This window comes from Protopterus annectens, chromosome 8.part0, assembly GCF_019279795.1.
Source record: "Protopterus annectens isolate FY-2018-M chromosome 8.part0, PAN1.0, whole genome shotgun sequence".
In the NCBI taxonomy this organism is placed as follows: Eukaryota; Metazoa; Chordata; order Ceratodontiformes; family Protopteridae; genus Protopterus; species Protopterus annectens.
In genome coordinates this window covers 475,417,968-475,443,298 of record NC_056741.1, presented here as the reverse complement: position 1 = coordinate 475,443,298, position 25,331 = coordinate 475,417,968, and the positions used below count along the sequence as shown (strand labels likewise).

The following is a 25,331-nucleotide window of genomic DNA, read 5'->3' as shown; positions in this document are numbered from 1 at the left end:
TTGATCACCTGTCTGTACGCTCTTTCCTTTGTGCTGGTTACTAACCCATATTTCAAACAAGTCCCCCATTGGAAATTTATTCTTTTCTTTTCCTACATTTTTACGTTTGTGAGTTTAAATGTCATCTAGAAAGGGAAACGCTGTGTGGGAGGCAAATTCCCCGTAAAAATCTTCACAAGCAGTGTCTCTCTTGTTTGGGTGCTTCTCATGATACAAAATGCTCTTTTTGGCTCCCCTTAGAACAGACAACTTTCCCTTTTTTTGCACCAAAGCCCTAAGTTCTCTGGCCTGGAAGGTTGACACCCTATCCCTTTCTTGAAAAGGGATGTTTCTCCATGCCATTCCTCCCCTTCCCCTCATTCAGAGGGTCCTGATCAAGATGTAGCAAGACTCCCCCAAAATCTTGTTGGTGACTCCATTTTGGCCTAGACAGGATTGGTTTCCTCCTCATCTGCACCAAGCCAATGGCAAACATCACAAGTTACCTCACAGGGTGGACCTACTTACACAAGACAAGGGGGCTCGCTTTCATCCTCACTTGTCCACTCCAACTGACATTGTGGGTGATAGGGTTTTGATCCTTTTTTGGTACTTTTCCAAGGATGTGCTTTAGGGTTCTGCAAGAGGCTAGGAAACCCACTACTAGGAATTCCTATATGTCCAAATGGAAGAGATTTTGCTTGGTGCCTTGCTCATAACCAGGGTCCAACTTTCCATGGAGATCCCTCTGCTTGTCTTATGTGACTTGCTCCATACTGAGTGGACATATTCTTCAGTTAAAGCTCACCCTTCAGCCATTTCTCCCATTAACCCCTCCTCTAGCCTCTAGGTTTGAGGTCAAGCAATTAAAGGCATCCTTCATGTTAAACCACCCGGGAAGCCTATTCCACCCTCCTGGGACCTTAATTTTGTTCTTGAAAATTTGACCCACGCTCCTTTTGAGCCTGCAGATTCAGCTTCCTTACAGCATTGTACATGGAAGACTGTTCTTTTGCCCTTTACTTCATTTAAAAGTGTGTCTGAACTCCAGGCTCTTATGGCTATTCCTCCTTTTTAGTACTAATCCTTCTTTCACGTCCAGAGTGGTTAATGAATCATCTCTATCAATCTGTTAATTTGCCCTCCATTTTTCCTTCCCTGCAGTTGGCTAATGAGAAGTTTCTACACACCTTGGAATTGCATAGGCAGCTCAGATATCTGAAGACTACAGCCAGTCACAAGTCTGAGAAGCTTTTTGTTTCTTTTCATTCCAGATCTCTAGGATTGGTTGTTTTTAAGCAAACCATTTCTTCGTGGATCTCTATTGGCCATTTCTTTTTGTTATTCATTTCATGGGAAAAGGCTTTTTTTGCTTCAGTAAAGGCTCATTTTACCAGGGCTGTGGCTTACTCTGGTGCTCTTCTTCAAAGGACTGGATACCAATTCAGTCTCTGAAGCTGCTACTTGGACCTCTGTCCATGCCATTACTAAGCTTTACAAACTGGATGCTGTTTCCACAGCAAGAGCTGGCTTTGCCAGAGCTATCCTGCATGGCTTTGAGGGGTTTTCTGGGCCTTCCTCCTCCTAAGTTTCCTCTTGAGCTTGTGTGTTCTGCCTTTAATAAAAAATACTGCAACAGTGATATGGAAGGACATAGCAGAGCTTTAGAAAATCTTACAACAGTAGATGTCCTCTTCACTGTTGCAGTATTTTCTCCCTCGCTCCTCCCCCTTCTGCTCTACTCTTCCTTTTCTTCTGGATGCACATGTTCCTACCTCCTAGGACTGTTCCTCCTAGGGCTATTCAGTTCTAAGGTATGTATGTCCGTACATCACCTTTATGCCCTATGCCTTGAAAGTACAGTTGTGTACACTTACCATAAATGTAGATGTTCAAGTGTATTCACTGTTGCAGTCATTACATTTGGGTAATCTGCTGGCAGGTTGCCCTCAGTCGGCCTGAATAACAAAGTCTTGGGTCCAGTGTCGGTTGCAGTCTCCTCTTCCATGACGTCAGGTTGTCAGGGGTATAAAACATGCAGCAGACTCCATTTTATTCAGTTTTTCTTGCCTCAGATGTCAGGTGCCCCCCAAATGGGGAGCAAAAAAAAAAAAAAAAAAAAATTATATATATATATATATATATATATATATATATATATATATAAAAACAGTAAATATATAATTGCACGTTTAGAAACAAACTTTACCTTCAACTAAAAGCAAATAGACCACAAAGGCTTTTGAGTATAGTGAAGGAGAGAAAAGGTATAGAAAGGGGGATGGCAGGTGGGTAACCCAGACTGCAACAGTGAATACACTCTAACATCTACATTTATGGTAAGTGTACACAACTGTGCTATGTTCTTCGTGTTTCACTGTTGCAGTCATTATATTTGGGTAGAATCCCAAAGCTATGGATGGGAGGATGGAGCTAAACAGCAGTAATGAGCCGAGATGGCAGAGACATGGATTTTTATTGAAGAAAAAGATAGGCCCTTGCCAAGCATCTCAGTTAAATATTGTAAAACCTGAGGAATACTGGGCTTTGCTGTGTCTATTCCTTGTGCTTGGTTCCAAGCACAGAATCTCTTCCATTTATCAGCATAAGATGTTCTAGTACTAGGCCTTCTGGCTTCCAAAATAACATCCATCACAGATTTACTGAGAGGAGTTGTTTGAATAATTAGTTGATTAGCCATGCTGCAAGATTCAGAGTTTGGAGCAGTGTGTGCAGAATTTGATAGTTCTGCTGAGACAGTAGATGAGGTATTTGAGGCAAGTACCATGGAGGAAGGCGAGACATATTCCTTAGAAGTGGGTACTAGTGCTGGCGTGGCCAGTCCGGAGCAGTTAGGATCATTTTTGTTTTTTTCCTGTCTTTTAGTAAGACCTTGGAGAGTAGAGGTAGAGGGGGAAGTCATAGACTTGTTAGGTTTTTCCAGCTGAAGGATAGAGCATCCACTTTCCATGCTTTTTTGTGATGAGTTCTTGTGCAAACTTTGTCCAACTGATAATTTTGGGGAGAGGCAAACAGATCTATGTCTGGGCTCCTCCATTTCTGCGTTGACATGCTGAAGATTTGTGGATCCAGTTTCCATTCGTGTGGGTCCATAAGATTTCTGCTTAGGTTATCTGCCAGAGTATTTTGCTTTCCTGGCAGGAATTGAGCTTGAAGTATTTGGCAAGTCAAGGCTGTGTTCCACAAAGCCATGGCTAGTCTGCAAAGGGGGTAGGATTGTGCACCCTCCTGCTTGTTTATGTACCAAATAACCGTGGTGTTGTCCGTCTTTATCAGTAGGTGCCCAGGATGAAGTAAGCCCTTGAAGGCTGTCAGGGCATTCTGAACAGCTAGCATCTCTTTTTAGTTGATATGCAGATGCATTCAGGGCAAATGGAGCCCAAACCAAATGCATCTCCCTGCCAGGTGGGCCACCCAAGCATAGTCTGATGCATCTGTAGTTAGGGTGGCAGGGGGTAGAGTGAATGACAGTCCCTTGTTTTGGTGACATGTCTCTGCACACCAAAGAAACTCCTGTTGTAGGCAGGGAATGAGAAGAATGATTGTTTCCAGACTGTGACAATGTTGACTCCATAAACTTTTTAGGTACCATTGAAGTTTCCTCATATGCAGTCCTGCATATGGAATTAGTAGGATGCAGGATGCCATGAACCCCAAAGCCTGCAGAATTTGTCTTGCAGATAACTGGGTTTTGTTGCCATTTGTTTGAAGTACGTTGTCAGTTGCCTTTGTTTGTCTGGCGTGAGGCAAGCCTATCTGGGCAGTTGTATTCAAGCTTGCACCCAGGAATGTAATTATTTGAGAGGGTACTAGTTGTGATTTTTTTTTTTGTTTATGGTGTACACCTAGGCATGCTAGAAGCCTTTTTACAAATGCCAGATGTTGAAGAAGAGTGTCCTTGCCCTCTGCTTGAATGAGACAATCGTCCAGATAAGGATAAATTTGAATGCTTCTTTGTCTGCAGAATGCAATTACTGGTGCCAGGCACTGTGTAAAGACCCTGGGCGCAGCAGATAAGCCAAAGGGCAGTGCAGAGAATTGGTAATGCAAAAAAACCTGCTTTGAAGCAGAGGTATCTTCTGCATGACTCCCTTATTGGGATATGCAGGTATGCCTCTTAAGTCTAGAGTTACTAACCAAGCATTCCTGCCTAGCATAGGCAGTAGCTGTTGTAAAGTCAGCATTTTGAATTTTGGAATGTCCAGGAACATGTTCAGAATCGATAAGTCCAGTATTGGATGCCATGAATTGTCTTTTCTGGGTACCAGAAAGTCTCTAATAAAAACCTTGTCCTTTTTCCTTTTCTGGCACCGGTTGAATAGCCCCCATATCCATGGGGGACATGACTTGTTTCTGGTCCTCTGCCCACTGGTTTTGTGGCAGATCAGGCCATCCGTTTGGAATTGGCAAAGTATGGAAATGAAATCTGTACCCCTGGGATACTATGTTTAATACCCACTTGTCCTGGGTAATTAACTGCCAATTTTGAGCATGAAGTGCTAGTCCCCCCCCCCCCCCCAAGGGGGGATGCCAAAAGATAAGTGCTTGGTGATGGTAGAGGAAAGTCATCAAGACTGCTTACTGTAGGGTTGTGCTTTGTTTCCTCCAGATTCGAAGGTGGAGGCACCCCATTGCTTTGACCTGTAAGAACCCTGTGATTGGTATCTGGAGCCTTTTGAGCGCCTGGATTTGCCCTGAGTGTCTCTGTTGGACACAGTAAAGGACCAATTTTTAGTAGGCCAGTGCCTACTGAACCTGGGTGGCTGCACTTGCAAGAAATCTTTTACAGTTTGCATAGATTTACCTTTGTCTTCCATTTTCTTTAAAACCTCTTCTGCCTTATTACCAAACAAAGTATCATGCTGCAAAGGGGCATCCAGCAATTTAGATTTAACATGATCAGGCAGATTTTGCTCCTTGAGCTAGGCATGACTTCTAATCACAGGTCCAGTAACGGCGGCCCTACAAGAGGCCTCCAAAGAATCAAAACCACATTGCAAAGTATGCTTTCCAACCTGTCCTGCTGAATGCAATAATTCCTTTAACTCTATTTTCCACACAATCAGAAATCAACATAATTTTCTGTTTCAGTAAGCCCATAACATGCTGTTGATATTTAAGCATATGAAACTGGCAGTTTAAAGCCCTGATTGCCAAGGTTGCAGACGTATTGCCAAGGTTGCAGACGTATAAACTTTCTTTCCCCATCTATCCAGCGCCCAGGAATCTTTATCAGAAGGGGTAGGATTTTTGGCTGTAGAGGTCTTTACACCCTTGGGACCCTGAGAAATAGTCTCAGGATCAGCAGCAGGATTTTTGAAAAGAAATTTGTGAGAGTCAGGAACCCAGTAATATCTGTCTGGCTTACTAGGAGCCGGAGGCAGGGAATCACGAGCCATGCTCGATTCCGAAAACACATCAACAATGTCTAATGCAGGAGGTATTGCCAAAGGCCTATGCTGAGGAGGAAGGAAATCCCCAAGCCTCTTTTTTGATTCAGAGAAGTCCAGACTCTCCCAGTGAAAATGTTCCCTTAAAGTATGCAAAGTCTCTCCAAAATAGTAATCCTCAGGAGGAGATGCAGATGGAATGGATTCCTCTGCATCAGAATCCTCAAAGGGTGGAATAGAAAATTCCTGATCAGAAGAAGAATCAGAAGAAATGGAAACCTGATCTGAAGATTCATAATCAGTACCTTGCCTAGGCCCTCTTGGGGGGTTGGGAACCCCTGATCAAGGTAATTAAATCCTCAGCCATTTTGATCATCTGTTTTTTAGGCATTGGGGGCCTGAGCACATGGCTCATGCATTGGTTTTTTAGACATAGATGTTATTGATCTTGTTTTTGTTGCTGGCGTCGGTTTAATATAAAAATGTTGAGGCCTGAAAACACCTTCAGAAGCCGGTGCCTGCTCAGCGGCTCCGGACCCATCCAAGGGATAGACATCCGCAGGTTCAATACTCTGAGAATCTCGTGGCATACCGGACTCCGAATGGGTCTCAGTAGAGGCCAGCGACTCAAAAGTAGCAGGTATCAGGGGCTGCGAAATCACCTCACCGAGTACCGGCGACTGGTGTAGGAGAAGCTTCGTGGTCAGTTTTGGACCTAGATGGTCTGTCTGCATTTATCTTTGCGTTTTTTTATGAACTCCAGTAGTCGGATTGCTAACCGACATTTCAGGATAATTAAATCTTGAACCAAAATGTTTAGAAGCAAAAATATACAGACGCTTAATAGTGCGTTGGTTAAATCTATCACAAAACCGACAGCAAGGCACGTTGTGATCAGGGCCTAGGCAAGGAATACAGTACAAATGAAAATCCTCATGAGGTATTTGCTTCCCACAAGTAATGCAATTATTAACTTTTACTGACATTGGTAAGGAGCAAGAAAAGTTTCCCCAACGGGGTACTTGGCTTTAGTTTGAAGACTTCGGTTCTGAAACTCTAATGCGAAAATTTCAGGAGTCGGCCGACCGGCACTTGCGAACTGCTTCTGCTTCGGGCACTGTGCAGCAAGAAAGACTGAATAAAATAGCGTCGGCTGCATGTTTTATACCTCTGACGACCTGACGTCATGGAAGAGGAGACAGCAACCGACGCAGGACCCAAGACTGTTATTCAGGCCAACTGAGGGCAACCTGCCAGCAGATTACCCAAATGTAATGACTGCAACAGTGAAACACGAAGATCACCTGGCTAGTCGTGTGGAACTCTTCCAAAGTGTGGGTCAGAAGGTCCGGAATTGGATCCGGAATCCAAGGTTCCTCCAAGAGGTGGGTTTGTAGAAAGGGAAACCAAACCTGATGAGGCCAGTACAGAGCAATGAGGATCACCTTGCGTCTCTACCAAATGGCTTTCTGTAACACTTTTGGAATGAGTGGAAAGGGGGGTAAGGTGTAGAGTAATCCCGAGGGCCAATCGTGAACAAGTGCATCCCTGGGTGGCTTCCCCTTTGGGGGAATTGAGGCAAAGTAGGGGCGGCATTTGGTGTTCTTGGGAGTGGCGAAAAGGTCGCAGCAAGGCTGGCCCCACCTGTGAAAGATCATCTCCGCAATCTCTCTGTTCAGGGACCACTTGTGAGGTAACAGGAGAGCCCTGCTGAGTCTGTCCGCTATCGCATTGGATTTCCCCGGGATGTGGATTGCAGTTAGAAAGCACTGGGAAGCAATCGCTCATTGCCAAACTCAATGCCTCTCGACATAGGGGGGTAAGATTTGGTTCTTCCTTGGTTGTTTATATACCACACTACCGAAATGTCTGTCTGAATTGCAATTGTTCCTAGAGGGAGAGAGTCCTGAAATGCCTGCAACGCATAAAGCACTGTTCTCTTCTCTGGGATGTTGCTATGCAGAGCAGATGCTTCTCGTAGTCCTGCCTTAAACCTTGAACTGCCCTTCCCAGATAATGACCCCCCCCCATCCGATCTGGGAAGCCTCCGTGGTTAACACTGCCTTTGGTTGGGGAAACACAAAGGGAATGACCTAGATACTAATGGTCTGTCTGAAGCCACCAAGTTAAATCTCTTGCAAGACTCCGTGATGTATATGGGATGTGAAAGAGGAAGATCTTGCATTGACCACTGTGCGAATAAAAGCCACTGTAGTAGTCTCATGTGTAATCGGGCTAAGGGCACCAGCAGAATAGCAGCAGCCATGGTTCCCAGGGTTTGTAACACTTGTCTGGCCTGGCCTTTCTGTTGAAATCAAAGCTTTTACCTGTTGATGCAGGGAGTGGATTCTGTCTGGAGTGAGTCTTGCCATCATGTGTCGAGTTTAATTCTGCACCTAAGAAGATAATATGTTGCAACGGTAACAAGGCAGAGTTTTCTTGATTTATAGTGATGCCCAGCTTGTTGCAAAGAAGGGTTTCGTCCCTGGCCTGAGATAGTAGATGCCTGGTGGAAGCAGTGAGGAGCCAGTCATCCAGATATGGAAACACTCAGAACCCCTGACATCTCAGGTGAGCCGTGACCACTGCCATACATTTGAACACTCTGGGGCTGTAGTGAGGCCAAAGGGCAGGGCTTGAAATTGGTACTGACTGGCTCTCAGTCAGAAGTGCAGATGCCGTCTGGACCACCTGTCTATTTTTATATGGTAGTGTGTCCTTAAGGTCTATAGAGCAAATCCAGTTGTCTTTCCCTATGAAAGGGAATATAGACTGCAGGGTTACCATCTGGAACTTGTTTTCTTTACAGACTTCTTTAATCTGAGGATATCTAGGATGGATCTCCAGTCCCCTGTCTTTTTTGGCACTAAAAAGCACCGTGAGTAAGTTCCGGATCCTATCTGGTCTGCGTGGACTTCTTGGATGACTCTTATCAAGCAACGATTGAATCTCTAGAGTTGCCAAGTCCTTTTGTGCAGGTGGAACATTTGGTAAGGACTTTTGTTTTGGAGGGGTGGAAGAAAAGGGAATGAGGTAACCTCTGGATATTATCTCTTGTACCCATTTGTCTTGGGAAATTTGTTGCCAGGTGTTTGGGTACAGTGACAAGCGACCCCCAACTGCCTCCACAGAAGGGCAGGCGGGCCTCCTTTCAGGAGCGCTGGTAGGGCCCATCAGAGAAGGTGTGCCTCTCGCCCTGATTCTGCAGTCCCTCCTCGGCCGTGAGGGTGGCATCTTCTATTAACTTCCCCCTCTGCCCCTGGGGGAAGAATCGTCACATGCGTCCGAGATACCTTTTTGGGAACTGCAGAGCCACATTTTCCCACCCTTTTGACCTTTGGGATAAGGTCTGGAAGGGGCAGAAAAATGGACTCCCATGGCAGATAAGGTTTTCCCATCCTTCTCGCACCTGATCAGCGTCCTTTACCACAGGTCCAAATAAGGCTGAACCATCAAAAGGGGCATTGATAAATGAAGACTTGAAAGGGTCAGCAAAGTTACAAAGGCACATCCAGGAACGTCTCCTGAGGGATTCCTGATGCAGCCACTCTACTCACTTCATCAGCTGCATAGGAGATTAGCCTCATGGCGGAGTTCACTATAGAGGTAAGGGTGGCTAGCTGTGAAGCGACCTTGTCTGTGGACCCCTCAGCTACTGCTCCTTGAAGGGTATCTCCTAGTTCTTTGATGAGATCCCTTTGAAGTCTAGTGAAATAGGATAAGTAGTTCAGCGACCGCAAGGTGAAGGTCACTGAAGAGAACATGCGCTTGCCATATCTATCCATAGTCCTAGAGTCTATTACGAGGATGGATAGATGAAGAGGTTTCTGACAATTCCTTCTTCGTGGCCACCGCCACCACCGTGGCATCTACAGGAACTCCTTTTGTTAAAAATTCCTTTTCTTTAAGGGCCGTAATACATTTATTTGGCCTCCTCTCAGAACAGGCTCCACATTGTCTGGCGAAGTCCATGCTTTCCTGGAAATAACCTCTAACAACTTGTCATAAGAAGTCACCCAGGAGGTGGAAGGGCGAGATCCAAAAGCCTCCAGGAATACTGAATCATCCTCCGAAGGGTTGATGGGCTGCCAATCACCCCTCTGCTTCAGGATTTCCCGGATATCAGCAAAGGAGACATCCTCAGAGGTGTCCAGATCTCTACACTTAGTTGGGGGTGGAGAAAAGACAGACACAGGCACCTGGTGGGGAATAGGGATTGGATCCGAAAGCAGTGCCATCTGAGGAGACTGCATCCTCTCCACTGCCTCGAAAGCACCCCCACCCCGCTCCAGAGAAGGCCTCTGCACCGAGGATGCTGGAGATCAGCTATGAGGAGGAGGCGGTTCCAAAGCAGAGGCAGGTGCTGAGCTCAACCAAGCCAAAGCACCAAGAGGGAGAGGTGGCTCGGAAGACATACTGTGCCGACCCTCACCCCTGGAGCCGACCGGGGAGCATCAGCTCCCAGATGTCTCAGCACCGGATGGAGCCGAAGACACCAGAGCTGAAGTTGGAACCGAAGAAGCCGGCAATGGTCTCTGGGCCGATGGTTCCACAAAAATCGGATCCTTACCCTCTTGCTCCGAAGACTCTAGAGTAATCGGAGGAGGAATCAAAGAAAGTGGAGCGGAGACAGGTGGCTCTGATGCCTTTGGGCTCGGAGGCGAAAGCAATTTAGCCAGGGCCGATGTGCGTAGCAATCTCTTCACCCGCTCTACATCATCTGAAAGACTCCTGAAGGAGTGGATGGACAGAGGGAGATCTCCTAGACTCCAATAAGGGAGATCTCAAGACTGGTGACACCACCGTTTGATCCAAAGCTGTGTTCCGAGGAGTAGAAACCTCAGTCGACTCCTTTGACACTAATGGTGCCTAAGAGGTTGGTGATGCAGACTTGTCGGAGTCGAGAGTCCTCTGTTCCGAAATCTTTTTTCGCAGCTCTGAATATGGAGCGGAAGCTGGCCTCTTTCTAGATGACTTAGAGCCCTCATCCAAAGCTTGCTGAAAGGGAAGACGACCTTTGGCCATTAACTTAGTTTTACGCTCCTGTAGAACTCTACTACTGAAAGCGTGACAAAAAGTGCAAGGGTCTTGCAGATGTATGGCACCGAGATAGTAAACACAATTAGTGTGCGCATCTGTTAACATCATCTTTCCAGCACACTTTACACATTTTTTTGAACCCAGAAGGCTTATGCTCCTTGGGTTCTTTAGAAGAGTCCTTCGAACTCTCTTTAGACATTATTTACACACACAATAACAAGCTACTAAACTTTTTAAACTATTAAACTGTTAAAACTTTTAAACAGTTTTTTTTTTTTTTTTTTTTTAAATAGAAACCTCTAACTAAAACGGATTCTACCGAAAAAGGGGGAAGGGACAGAACCCTCTAACTTAAACGGGTTCTGACCTGGGAGAGAAACGGCCCTGAAACTTAGGTGACCGAGAGAGGCCTCTAAATAAAACAGCACTCTCTAAAAAGGGCAGAAAGACTTTAAAGAGTCCAACACAGACAACACGAATAACTAACAGTTAGGGATGTAAAGGGAAGAAAACTAGTACAACTAGTTAGAAAAAATATCAAATAATTGAAAAGTTATACTTATAAACCAATGAGCCAATTGAAGAAATGTCTTAAAGCTTGCTTGGCAAACAAGATCTGGGTATGTAGCCTGGGGCATCATGGAAAAGGGATTAGCCTCGAGCCAATGAAAGCTCTCGAGCTTTAGTATTCGGCAGAGTCGAGCAGAGGATCGGCTCTGAACCCAATCAGCAAGAATTGCAGCGAGATGGACTACATAACATCACAACTTTTTTAGTGACAAATCACTAAACACACATTTCCTGGCTAAAACAACATTTCTATGAAAAAGCAACTTTTTCTCAGAAAATTAAATAAACTGGAAGATTTTCCCCAGAAGGTCATCTGCCCAGCACTGAAGCACTAGCAGACTGTTGATCACTCAAAGCCTGCAAGGAGAGAGCATTCTCATGACAAGAAAGTTCTGAAGGTTTGGTGCCTTACTTATGCCTGTCTCGGAGCCCTTCATTAGTTATGGCACATGTAAGGTGCCCTGAAACTTTGGATGCTGGGCCTATTGTCACATCCTTGGCAGGATACACTCGTATAGCTTAGGCTTCTGCAGTAGTGATTTAATTATGGCCTTCAGAGACCCTAAAAACTACAACCCCAACTGGAATGTTCCTCCACCTCCAGGACAAATTCTTCCCCATGTTAAAAGACCTTTTTGATCAGGAACAAACCCTCATGGCACACCAAAGAGCTTAAGACGTTCCTCAAAGCTAAGGGATGAAGCCTGGCAGTCATGGAAAAAACAAAGACCCCTGACAACCGTAATAACTTACCACACACTAAAACCTGGCTAAACAAACAATATGGAATCACAATGCAAAGCATTTCAAAACCATGCAACTTTCCCCTCTTTGGACAGGGCAATGGTGCAGCGGTAATGTTGTTGCCTCACAGCAAGAGGTTCTCCGGTTTGATTCTCGGCTGGAGTGCCTTCTGTGTGGAGTCTGCATGTTCTCCCAGTGTTTGTGTGGGTTTTCTCCCACTTACAAAGACATGCATCTGGAGCATTTCTCCCTGGGCCTCCACTGAAAATTGGTTTCATTCCAAGTCGGACTTTCCCAGTAAACAAATGTTAAATAAAATAAATAAATACATCCAAACACTTCTGGAATGAAGTCAATCTGCTCACAGACCACAAATTCTCTCAAACTATACTTTTAATAGCATCTTCAACACCTCCCCCCCCCCAGAAACCCCTTCTTTCAACCTTCTATTTCAGAAAAAAAAAATTCTCAGAAAGAAATCTGTAGGCCCACTTGAAAACATGCCCAAAGACTACAACCCCCCCCACGCCGTGCTAAGAAACATCCATCACCTGGTTGCAAGACTTCTTGTCATATTCTTCAAAGTTAAATTAGGCTCTTCCTTCTCTCAGCTCACACCTCTTTCAAGGAGTGTACCCTCAAGATTCTATTGTAGCCCCTCTTTTCTACTTTCACTAAGAAACTACCATAGGACCTTCCTACTCCAACACATCCTTTATGCTGATGACATGGTAATCATTAGGCTCAACCCACAACCACTCAACAAATCAAAGCTACAAAAAGACCTTAAAGTCCTTGATTACTGGCTCATTAACCAAAAAATGAAAGTTTTGTACTTACCATAATGTTAGATCCATGATGTTCACTTTTTGTCTGATTCAAACAAGTGTTGTTGGATCTGACCAGATCTGACCTTGGCACTGACTCTGAAGCTTCCTCATATCCAGAGCTCTGACGCCTCCATCCATAATTCCCTGGACTCCACCTTAGCTACTCGCATTGAGTTTGTCCCTCCCAAAAAAGAAACTGGATAATGCTATACAAGGGACCCCATGGTCAAATATTGCAGAGGAGAGGAAAAAGGATACTGTCGATAGGACAGTACACAGACTCAGAATAAAGACTCTGCACTCAACCATCGCAAAGCCATAAGTGACAATCTGGAATGGGTAGAAGAGAGTGTTTGAACTGGATGAAAATCAGACATGGATCCAACTTAAATACATAACTTTCATATCTAATGTCAGTTTTCATCTATTTCAAACATATGGGACAGAATCCCAAGCTATCAAACAGGGTGGTATCAAGGAAGGACATTCCAGAGTATGGTGGAAGCAAGAAGGAACGTGACAGTGGATTGTACATCCAACTTACTGTAAGAAATAAAAGTGTGTACCATAGACCAAGTGGCCACAGCAAGTAAGTTATTAACAGACTGTCCCCTTTTGAAGGCTATCAAAGTAGAAACTGCCCTAGTTGAACGAGCCTTTGGTTTACGTGATAAGGGTAAATTCTTCTTATGCTAGACAAAAGGATGCAATCTGACAACCATCTCAAAGCAACCTTTGCCACCCAAACTCTGTCTTTGAAAATGAAACAAACAATTAATAATCTCTTCTGAATCGTTTTGTTCTGTGAATGTAGAATCGGCGTTGTCTGTGGACATCTAATATATGCAACATGCACTCTCCTTTGAATATCTGGGGAAAATACTGTTAAGTTTATGGACTGGTTTAGGTTAACTTCAGATGCCACCTTAAGAATAAAGGACGCTTCGGTTCTAAGGAAGACTCCATCCTTGTAAGAAAGTAGGGAGGTTTACATGACACTGCCTTGTAAAGTTGCAATTCATCTGGTTGATGTCAGTGCCACTAGGAAAATCGTTTTCCAAGTAAGGAATTAGGTCTGCCATGGCTACTGGTTCAAATGGAAAATAAGTCTGAGCTTGCAGTATATTTGGGATGTCCCATGGAGGAGCTGGGTCTCCAATGGGAGGTCTTAGTAGAAAATATTTTTCAGGAAAGCTTTAGAAACTTCATTGAAGCTATAGGAATGCCCTTGCATCCAACATGAAAATCTGAAATAATTGCCACCTGAACCTTGATGGTGGAAAAGCTGGAACTTTTATCAAACTGCTCAGATGTGAATTCTAGTATGGATGGAACAGGTGCTGAAAAGGGATCAAGTCTTCATAAAGGGCCAAAATAGCGAATCTCTTCCATTTGCTCTGTTATATCTTTCTAGTGGACATTTTTTGAGAATCAGAAAGAATAGTGATTACCACAGGGGGAAGCCTAGCATCTCTGGCTAATTTAAAATTCAATAAACCATGTGGTTAATTTCAAGGACTTCTGATCTGGAGAAGGCAGTCTGGACAGGTGAGTCAGTAGGTTTGGATAGTGATCCAGCATCCATGGGGGGAGTACTAGAAGAGGCCTTAGGTAGTGGAACCATTTCTGTTGGGGCCAAATGGGGCAATGAAATTCACCCTGGCCTTGCAAAGTCTTGCTTTTTGTTAAGAATTTGTTCACAGGGCAAAGGTAGAAAAGCACACAGGAGACTCGGGAGACTACTGTGAAACAGATTGCCTCTCAGTGACTGACCCTGTGAAGGGATCAGGGCAAAATACCTGCTGCATTTCATGCTGAAATAGGAGACAAAGAGGTCGCAGCAAGGATGGCCTAATGACTGAAGATCAAGTGCGTCACTATAGGATTGAAGGACCACTCGTGATGCATCAGGACAGTTCTGCTCCATTTGTCTGCTAACATATTGGTTAATCCTAGGATGTGTTTTGCTACTAGAAAGCAGTGTGAAGACATTGCCCATTGCCAAACTCTCATGTCCTCTTGACATGAAGGATAACAACTTGATGCACCCCTGCTTGATGAACCATACCACTGCCATGTTATCTTGTCAGTCTGTATGGAAATCACACCCTTGGTGAGGAGGTCCTGGAATGCCTACAATGCTAGGTGAAGCACCCTCAGCTCCAAGATATTGATGTGAAGACGGACCTCTAGACTTGACCATGTACTTTGGATCATCCACCCTAGAAGTAAGGTGTCTGCGGTTACTACTGCTACAGGTGGATCTGACTGGAAAGGGCACTCACCGGTTACTGTTGGAGATGTCACCCACCAAGCAATGTGTTTGCAAACTTGAGTAATTCAGATCCTTGCATGGAATGGATTAATGGAATGAGACCATTGCACTAAAGTCTACTGCAGTACTTGTATAGTAACTGGCTAGACGAACCATCAGAATTGTGGACACCATGAGACCTAAAAGAAGCAGAGCTATCCTACATCACCTGTCACTGCTAGAGAAGATCTGCATGGTTGTAAGATGAAGTGACAAAACTCTTGGATGACTATCTGAAGGTTTGTATCTACGTTGCATCCTATAAACTCTATATTCTGGGCTGCAGTCAAGTGGCACTTGGGGATAACTATGAATCTACCAAAGTCTAGTAACAATTGAAGCACCTTTTCCAGGTGGCGCAGCAGTAGATGCTGGGAGGTAGCAGTTAGGAGACAATCACTGAGATACAGGAAAACTAGAATCCCCAGCAGATGCGCTGCTACCACCACCATGACTGTTGTGAACATAATGGGGGCTGTGGTGAGATCTTAAGGCAGTGCTTGGAATAGGTAATAATTGGCTCCCTGCTGGAAACAGAGAAATCTCTTGGATCGCTTTATCATCTTCATGTTACAGACATCCTGGAGATCTGTGGAGCACATCCAATCGTCCTTTCTCAGCAGAAGAAAAATAGACCAAATTGTGACCACAGATTTTTGACCGTTTCATAAATTGGTTTAGATGACCAATCAAGAATGGGCCTGAATTTCCCAGTTTTCTTTGGTACTAGAAAGAACTTTGAATAAGCTCTGGATTCTAACTGGTTTTGGGGGACTGGCTGGATGACTCAAGCAGCTTTAGTAAAAATAGAGAGAAAATTCTCTGGGTAGGAGGAGATCCGCTATATCCAAAAAAGATACAATGCACTGAGGAAAGCTGTTTCACATGTCTGATGTCTTCAGGCAGTAAATATTATCGGAATAGCTAAGGTGGAAAGCAGGGAATTATGGGTAGGGGAGGAGTCAGAGGTCTGGATTTGAAGCTTCAGAGATGGTGCGGAGGTCGGATCAGACAACTCATATGTTTGAAAAAGACTAAAACAGACAACACTGGTTCTAATTTTAGCCACAAAAATAAAAAGCTTACTATTTAGCACCACCTAAAAACTTTGATTACCAGAGTCACACAATATCACTAATGTGTGCGTAACACCAGCTAGACCAATCACTAATATTCCATACTTACATTGAGAAACCAAGGGCAAAAGTCAACTAACTTATTTTCTGGGTAAAGAATACCTTATTCCATCTATCCAACCCAGCCAAGGCAGCTATAAGCAAAGGAGAGTCCTTCTGGCCCAACTTGAACATGGCCTACCCACAATAACCACAGTCACAGGAAAAAACTCCTCCACACTACACACCACCAAAAACAGAATCTGCAGCTTAATCACTAACTCACCCTTGCACGAATGTCCATGCTGCCTCACCCTCAAAAAATCCAGATGGTTTCCAGTGCAGCACAGGACAGATCTGCATCTAGGCTTATTTATATTCAAACGTCTTCAACCCAACTCATTACCTCCACTAGCTATCAAACTTCATATCTAACACACATACACTACAACCTCAGATACTACTACTACTGAACAGTTCTTCCCCACTCCAACCCCACAAACCAGGCTACACTGCAACACTTTCTTCATTCTTGCCCCTAAACTATGGGAATCCACCCCTTCCCTCACCTAAACGAACTACAATCTCCACTGCCCACCTTCAGAGCTGAACTTAATTCCTCCATCCTAAATTAACACTGTACTTTGCCACACAGCGGGCTACATCACCCAAGGACCTCTCAACCTCTAGCCTTATTCTCTCTCAACTCCAACACTTCTTACTTCTACCTCTCCTTCCCTAACTAATTACCCCACAGCAATTCCACCATGATGTAAACCTAACCATGTAAAATGTACATTTCTCTCAATTGTTGCTACATCTGTAACTGCTGCTGTATAGTTTATGTTTATCCCCATAAGCTCCCCACCAGGACTACCCGCTTTTTACTGAGTGGCCTTTTTTTCTGCAAGTTTAGAGATCACCACTGGAAAGCCCACACGCTATTCCTTAGATTTTCACTACCCTCTTACCATCATCAGTACTTTGGGCAACGTTTAACCACTAACAAATTAATCTATTCTAAAACTAAAACTAAATTCTCCTTGCCAGTAAGAATATACTGGCTTGCCCGACCTTAAGCTCCAAAAAGTGTGGCTTTAAATTTGGTCAAAACACACCCTGGACCCTGAACATTAGTTAATATAATCTAAGGCTCTGGCAAGGGGGTAGCGTTCCACTCCTTGTTCCAATTTTAATTACTGATTCATGCATTAAATAGTCCTCCTTGAGCAGATCGCATCAGACGGTACACTGGCAGCCCAGTGGGAATGTGTACAGCCCCCCCCCCCCGCCCCCGATTTGAATTACCCTGCTCACATATTAAGGCGTTTGTTTCCATAAATAAGAAAGTGACAATTGGTCAGTCTTGGTAATCTGGTTAATCTGGCTTATTCTTGCTGACCATGCATCAGTCTAGCTAAGCATTTGTTTACACTGAACACCGCTCCCTTCTCTGCTAACTCACGGTTTTGGTACTGGCCCCACTTCCATACTGTCCGGGATTCTGATTCCCACCATAGGTTAGTGTTTTAAGACTGAGTGTGCTCAGCACCAGTATCCCAACCCAATTTATAAACTCGTACTCCAAACTTCAAAAATAGGCTTGACCCTCAAAGAAAATTTCCAGTTTTTAGAAAAAAAGGAGCCTATGTTTTCTTTTTTGAACCCCCCCCCCAATAAGCATGCACTCATCTAACCTTTCTTAAGCAGATTGCAACAATTTAGGCACTAGCAAAAGAGAGGGAACCTTCACAGCACCCCCCCCTCTGCTTTTATTTCCCAGTCAAATGGTTAGGCACTTTTAGAGAGGCAAGAGACAATTTCTGTACTTTCTTTCAATTGCAATAATTCTATTAGCAAGGGGATTTATTGCATAAACTGAAGCCTTTTCCCTAGGTGTGGATGCGCTGGTTCCCATCATTGGTTAAGGTTTTTAAAATTGTCGCGCTTAACGCCCACATTAAAAACCAGGTCCATATAGGACTCCAAACTTACAAAGTAGCTCGACACTTAAGTAAAATTTTCATTAATAAAAAAAGCCTCCAGTTTCCTTGTTAAAAAAAAAAAACAAAACAAAAAAAAAAAAAAAACACTAGGGATGCTTTGAGGCTAACATATTAAGTAGATATCAGCAGTTTTTAAACTGGCAGCAGAGAGGGACCATCTACAGTACAACCCCCCCCCCCCACCCTTTTACTTAAATTTCCCCACTCATGGATTCAGACACGTAGGAAGATATTTGACATCTTCAGATCTTTCTTACGATTGCATTAATGGAATTCACTTGGGAATTAACTCCGTATAGCGCACCCTTCTCCACGAACTCTATTTTTTCCTGCCTTTTGCACCACCATTGTCCCTTCATAGTGAATGGTCCTTTAACTCCTGCCACTGGATAGCTTTTTTGAATACTCCGAAAAAGAAAAACAAGCTGAACCCTTAAGAAAAATCTGTGTTATTAAGAAGAGCCCCTGGTTTCATTCTTTTTTAAAAAACACTTAGAGATCCCCAAGACTCATGTTAACACCAGCTCAGTTTAGACAATCTTACCCGATCTGCTGAACCAAAAACAACCCCCATTTTACAGCAAACGCGCATTGTAAAGTCTTTAAAAGTTATAGGGCATCTGATGTATGGAGAAGCATTCCTGATGAAGAAATGCAAAAACACCGCTAAAAAATCGGTGTATAATGGATCATAAAGTTTTAATAGCCATTTCTAGTGTTGTTACATAACTTGACTTTTGAATAAATGGGAACTGATTAACTGATAATCGAATTTAGAACTTGTAAGGGGATCCCAAGGCACACCAACTACATGTCACAAATACATAAAGGCCACATCTATTTACACACCCACCCTAAACGAATGACTGGCAGTCCAGGACACACCCCCAGTCTAAGCAATAAATAATGCACACTACAAAACGGCTCTTACACTGAGCAGCGCTTGAATGACTTATGATTATCCACAGCTGAGACTGATTAAAGCATTTTAAAGATCAGTGTCAGTGTGTTTTTTTTTTTTTTTTTGAGACTGCATAGCTACTTCCCTGGGTTAAATGAGAGCCTAATAAATTTAATAAACTGAACTGGCCTAAACCTCACAGGTCCACTGCCTTTCACAACTGGACAAGAAAGGGTTTGAAAGAACAGCATCCTTGAGATTTCCTGAGACTAGTCTAAAAATTTTTTTCCACAGGTACAAGATACAGCATAACTGGAGAATTAAATAATTTTTCTTACAGGACATACTCCATTCTCTCTACAAAGGGCTGAAAAGTCAGACTCCCAACCAACTACTCTGCTTGAAGAACTTATAATAGAGCTTAACCTTTGGAGGATTAGAGAGACTTGCTAAAATAATTTTTCTCCCAGTTAAGAGGGGCCAATCTCATCTCTGGTATACTGCTTTTGCTCTCTTTTTATTGCAACAGAAAAAGCTGGTTAAAATATCCCACCCACCACAACCCTGGCATGGCTAATAACTACAGCTGAAACACATTGGAGCAAGGCAGACTGTTGAAGAATCAACTAAAATGGTACCCCTCTAAGCCATTGCAGTTGCCTTGAGGATTTCAGCACATTCTAATCACAAGAGTCCTGGGGTAGTTTGTTGATTAGTACTGCATGCTGGCACATAAAAGTACACTAAGAAAACAGATTAGACATGTTCCAAGAATTATGCATAAAACCAGCTCCTCTGTCCTACATGCTGCATAACTAATCTTCAGTGTTTTTATATGAAGAATCTTAGTATCTTACTTGTTTTAGTTAACTTATTAGTTCAGATGAAAGGGAGGGGGGTTGGAACACAGACTACTGTATTCCTTAAAGCTGGTCATCTCACATTTGGTAACTGATGCACATCTTGGTGTAGGTATACTACATTAAGATGAAGCAGGTGCGAGGGGCAGACCTCCCACATAGGAAAGGCTGCTGGGCTGAATGGGACACTATCCCCCAAAATAAGGGTCACTTAAATGTAACTCAACCGTCAAAGCAGTGAATTATAAGACTACAGACACTGAACAGTGCTGTACTTTAAATCAATGCTTGCATTCTTAAAGCTTTAAAACTGCAGGTTACTTTGAAATAAGCAACATTTTTCCCATCACAGGGCTAGAGACATTTTTACAAAAAAAGCATTTCTTACCTACTAGCAAATACAGCCCGCAAAGATGAAAAAGCAGCAGCATCCTCCTTCAGTGCTTTCAGTTCATTTCTAAGCTTCACCATTGTTTCAGTTACTAAGGCCTTTTCATTATCATACTTGCTCTTTAGGTTTGACAGTGCAACTTCAGCAGTCTAGGAAAAAAAATATGCAGATTAACTTAAAAAGCATATTAATTGTAGTTAAACTGCAAAATAGAAAACAATCTAGAAATATATGCAATGTGTACTATACAGTGTAATGAACACTTGCAAGAGCTATTTGGTCACACTGCCATTTAAAAATGTATATAAATGGAATTCTAAAACCCATGCTAAAGCAACTCATTAATTGCAAGTCTCCTCTGAACATACATTAATTTATTTATTTATTTTTATTTTATTTTACATTTGTTGACCGGGCTAGCCTAACTGGATATATGTCCATTTTCAGTAGAGGCCCGGGGAGAAAAGCTCCAAATTTTATTACAAAGTAGGAAATCAGTCAACCTAAAATTTAAGACAGTCCAAATCAGCATGCAGATATAAAAAATATAATAAAAAACTAAAAACGATAAAATTGAGATGAGCAGAGAAACAATATTTTAGATGTACTTAGAATAAAAGAAAGGATAAGTGAGAAAGAGGAGGGGAAAAGATAGGAAAGGTATTGGAGATATAATAGGATGAGTAGAGGATTAGATGATTTTCATAGAGCTAAGAAAGTTAGTTTTAAGAAGGCAAACATGCACCTAAGAAGAGAGGAAAGAAAAGCAGCTTTTGAGTACTTGTTCAGAGGGTAAGTTTCCTGTCTTAAGGAGTGGCTGTGGAACTTTAGAAAACATTTATTGGGTTATTGGGTAGAGAAGGGGAAGAAGGAAAGGGAGATGGGAGACAGAAGGGCTAGCTAGTCAGGGTTAATACAGGGGCAGAGCCATTTGTTATTAAGGTACAATTTGAGATTCTTCTTGAAAATAGGAAGAGAAGTCAGGGATGTGATATCAGCAGGTAAATTGTTCCAGTGTTTCCCAACTGAGTTGGAGAATAAGCCATCTCCTGCAGTGTTTTTAGGTGTAGTAATGTTGATCAGAAGTTTGTTAGAGGAGCGTAGATGTTTAAGGCCGTAATTAAACAAACAACCACTTATACCAAAAAGAACACTAAAAATGATGGTTTTAAACCATCATCCCCATAAAGTCACAAGATTGGTCACAGCCCCAGTTCCCTACAGTGTTCACCACATTCCCAGCTACGGCGCATCTTGATGTTTGCCTCCTGAACTTCCAGTGGTTTTATTCTGAGCCTTTATTATCCTCACAGTTCAACCAATATTCATATACATATAAACTGTTACTAATGGCTAATGAAGTGCATATGCCAAACTGGCATAAACAAATCTTTACTGTGGCAATGTTCATTAGATTGTACATCTTAAACTGGATTTTACAAGATATAATAAATGTCAGTTTTGTAAACTTCTCATTTAATCACTCAAGCAGTACATGCTGTCAGCAACACTTAGCCCAGCTGTACAATTTCAAATAAGGATACACAGTTTTGAGAAAATTAACAGTATACAAGCAAAGTAGAGCTATGTAAGCAAGCTTATAACAGTACGTGTTCACATTACATCACCGCTGCTGTAGCTTAAAGCTACATGGGACATTCTGGTAAGGACTGCATACCCAGCAGTATACAAAAGCTGAGCGTCTTCCCTACACACAGTACATACTATGAATCACTAGGGTATGATGATATAAAACAAACCTTACAGGTACCAAAACTCAAATCACTGTTAACCAAAGGAAGCTGAAGCCAGATCATCTGACATGTCTTGAAAGATCATAAGTTGGTACTAGGCTATCGGCTCTAGGGCCTATACAAGTCTAGCCATAACAGTTCCCCGGCTATTTCTACCCAGGACATTTACTTCCCTGGTCCCCTATCTAGCAGGGCGACTGACGTGATCCCCGGGGTGAATTTCCTATCTCCCATCCAGTCATAAAGGTTCCTTTTGAAGAGGGCCAAAGAGGCACTCTGACATGTATGGGCAGTCTATTCCAGAGTATGGGGAGTCTCTGGGACAGGAACCTATCGCTCCAGCATGTTTTGTTCATTGTGATGACGAGGTTTAGATCCCTAGACCGATTGGCTCTGGGGGACTGGGATGTTTTTAAATGTAGCATGCCCAACAGCTCTGAGTTTGATATGGCCTTGTATGTTAAGCAGAGATCGCCTCTGAGTAGACTATATGCAACAGGGTATAGCTGGAGTTTTTTTTTTTATTTTTTTTTATAAAGACTGTCAGCATAAGGCATCTGCTTTAGGCCTGTGATTTTATTAGTGAGGTATTTCTGCGGCCTTTCCAATTGTTGCAGGTGTCTTGTGAGGTACATACCAAGACGGGCATTGTACTCTATAATGGGTCTAATGAAGGATGAGTAACAGTGGGACAATGACCTCCTTTTTTCTGGATGAAAAGCCCTTAGTGATGAGATGTGCCACATAGGATTTCCCAACTGTTGTGGCAATGTGATTATCAAAGGTGAGACTACTGTTCACCTGTGTCTCTACATCCCTTATCACACTTTCAGTATTTAGTGTACAGCCACTTATGTGGTAATTCATGGGTACATGTTTCTCCCCAAAGGGGATAACTATACATTTCTTGGCACTGATCTTGAGCCCATGGCTCTGGCACCAAGCATCTGTCTCTAAGGCCCTTTTGTAGAATATCCACATCACTTGGGGATTCAATAATGGCTCCCAATTTGCAATCATCTGCGAATTTTGTTAGCCAGAGTCCCTTGATGTTGGCCTGTAATTCAAAGTAGATGCCAAACTTGAGTGGTACCAGGACTGAACCATGTGGTACTCCACTTGTCTGGAGCAGGATCTGGAGTCGGTTACTTTTACAGTGTGGGTTCTGTCAGTAAGCCAGTTTGCGACCCATCGAGTGACTTGGGGATTAATGCCCAGCTTAGTAAGTTTATCTATGATTCCAGAGTGGGGGATGGTGTTGAAGGCCTTGTCGAGGTCCAGGTAGGCTGTGTGGACCGTCTTACCCTCGTCCACGGCTCTGGAGACTGATTCAAAGAAGTCAACCAGGTTGAGGACACAAGATCGGCCCTTCACGAAACCAAACTGGGTGGGGTCCAGGGTGTTTGAAGGTTGCCAATGTCTTTGTTAACAAGTTCCATAATAATGGGTTCCATGGCTTTGCAGATCAGGCTCGTCAGGCTGGTGGGACAATAGTTCCCGGGGTCCAAGGTGGATCCCCCCTTGTGGAGTGGGATAAAGTACAGTTGTGTACACATAAATGTAGATGTTAAAGTGTATTCACTGTTGCAGTCATTACATTTGGGTAATCTGCTAGCAGGTTGCCCTCAGTCGGCCTGAATTCCAAAGTCTTGGGTCCTGCATCGGTTGCTGTCTTCTCTTCCATGACGTCAGGGGTATAAAACATGCAGCCAACGCCATTTTCTTTAGTTTGTCTTGACCCCGATGTCAGCTGCCCTCAAAGAGGTAGCAAAAATATATATGTACATGCATCAATATAAACTTTACCTTCATCTACAAGCAAATACACCACATAGATTGTAGAAGATAGGAAAGATAAACTCCAAAATCATAGGGGGATGGCGGGAGTGTAACCTGGACTGCAACAGTGAATACACTAAAACATCTACATTTATGCTAAGTGTACACAACTATACTATGTTCTTCGTGTTTCACTGTTGCAGTCATTACATTTGGGTAGAATCCCAAAGCTATGGTTGGGAGGCTGGCGCTAAACAGCATTAGGTGCAGCTATAAGGCCCTGCAGCACTGCAGTGGCAAAGCCTGCCCTGGACTTAGAGTAGAGAGGCAAATGATAATGCTTTGTAAAGGTGTGGACAGAAGTCCAAGTAGCAGCCTCTAGAATGTCTTCGGTTGGTGGTACTCTGAGAAAGGCTGCTGAAGTAGCTGCAGTTCTAGTGGAATGAGACCTAATGCCCTTGGGCACAAGTTTACCATAGTGTAAGTAGCAGAAACAGATGCAGTGGCTTATTGTCTGCTTCGTAATAGCCTTTCCTTCTGATCCTGCAGCATATGACACTAGTAATTGCTCAGTTTTTCTTGGAGCTTTAGTCCTGCTCAAGTAGAATCTTAGCTGCCTGTGTACATCCAAGGAATGCAAAATTCTCTCCCCCTTGTTCTGCGGATTTGGATAAAAGGTTGGCAGATGAATTGTTTGGTTAAGAGCCACACTGGAAACCACCTTAGGCATAAAAGTAGGATTTGTCTTCAGAGACACCATGTCTGGGTAAAATATGATAAAAGGCTCTACAGCCATGACGGCCTGTAGCTCTGATACTCTTCTTGCTGAAGTAATTACTAGTAGCAGAGCTGTTTTCCATGATAACATCAGTAGTAGCAGCTGGTTTAAATGGGTGCAGGGTGAACCTTTCCAACACATAATTGAGGTCCCATGCAGGTAATGGTGATTTTCTAGGAGGCCTTACATTTTTGGCTCCTCCAAGATACTGCTTTAGTAAAGGATGAGAAAAAATTGGTGGCTCTGTATTGTAATGAGCCGAAATGGCAGAGGCATGGATTTTAATTGATGAGAAAGATAGGCCTTTGTCAAGCATCTCAGTTAAGTATTGTAATAGCTGAGGAATATTTGGTTCTGCTTTATCAGTTCCTTGTGCTTGATTCCAAGCACAGAATCTCTTCCATTTGTCAGCGTAAGATTTTCTAGTACTAGGCCTTCTGGCTTCCAAAATGACACCCATCACAGCTTTACTGAGAGGTGTTGTTTGTATAACTACATAATCAGCCATGCTGCCAGGTTCAGTGTCTGTAGTTGATTGTGCAGGATCTGATTGCTTTACTGGGACAGTAGTTGAGGTCTTTGAGGCAAGGTCCAAGCTGGGTATTGAGACAAGTTCCTTAGGACTGGGTACCAGTACTGGCGGGGCCAGTCCGGTAGTATCATCTTTGTTTTCTCTTGTCTGACTTTTAGGAGGACCTTGGGGAGAAGAGGCAAAGGAGGAAAGGCATAAACTGATAGGTTTTTCCAACTGAAGGATAGGGCGTCCACTTTCCATGCTTGTCTGTGATAAGTCCTTGTGCAGAATCTTTTCAATTGATAATTTTGAGGAGAGGCAAATAGAGCTATGTCTGGGCTCCCC

General features: G+C 43.3%; 1 protein-coding gene across 1 annotated transcript in view; it reads right to left on the bottom strand.

Moving 5' to 3' along the window:
- The window catches only part of LOC122808889 (protein bicaudal D homolog 2-like), a gene marked incomplete in the record, with an annotated part of 766,930 nt that overhangs the window by 244,413 nt on the left and 497,186 nt on the right, over nt 1–25,331 (bottom strand). The window contains 1 exon segment of the mRNA XM_044080002.1: nt 20,159–20,310. Within this exon segment, the coding sequence (XP_043935937.1) occupies nt 20,159–20,310 (152 nt within the window).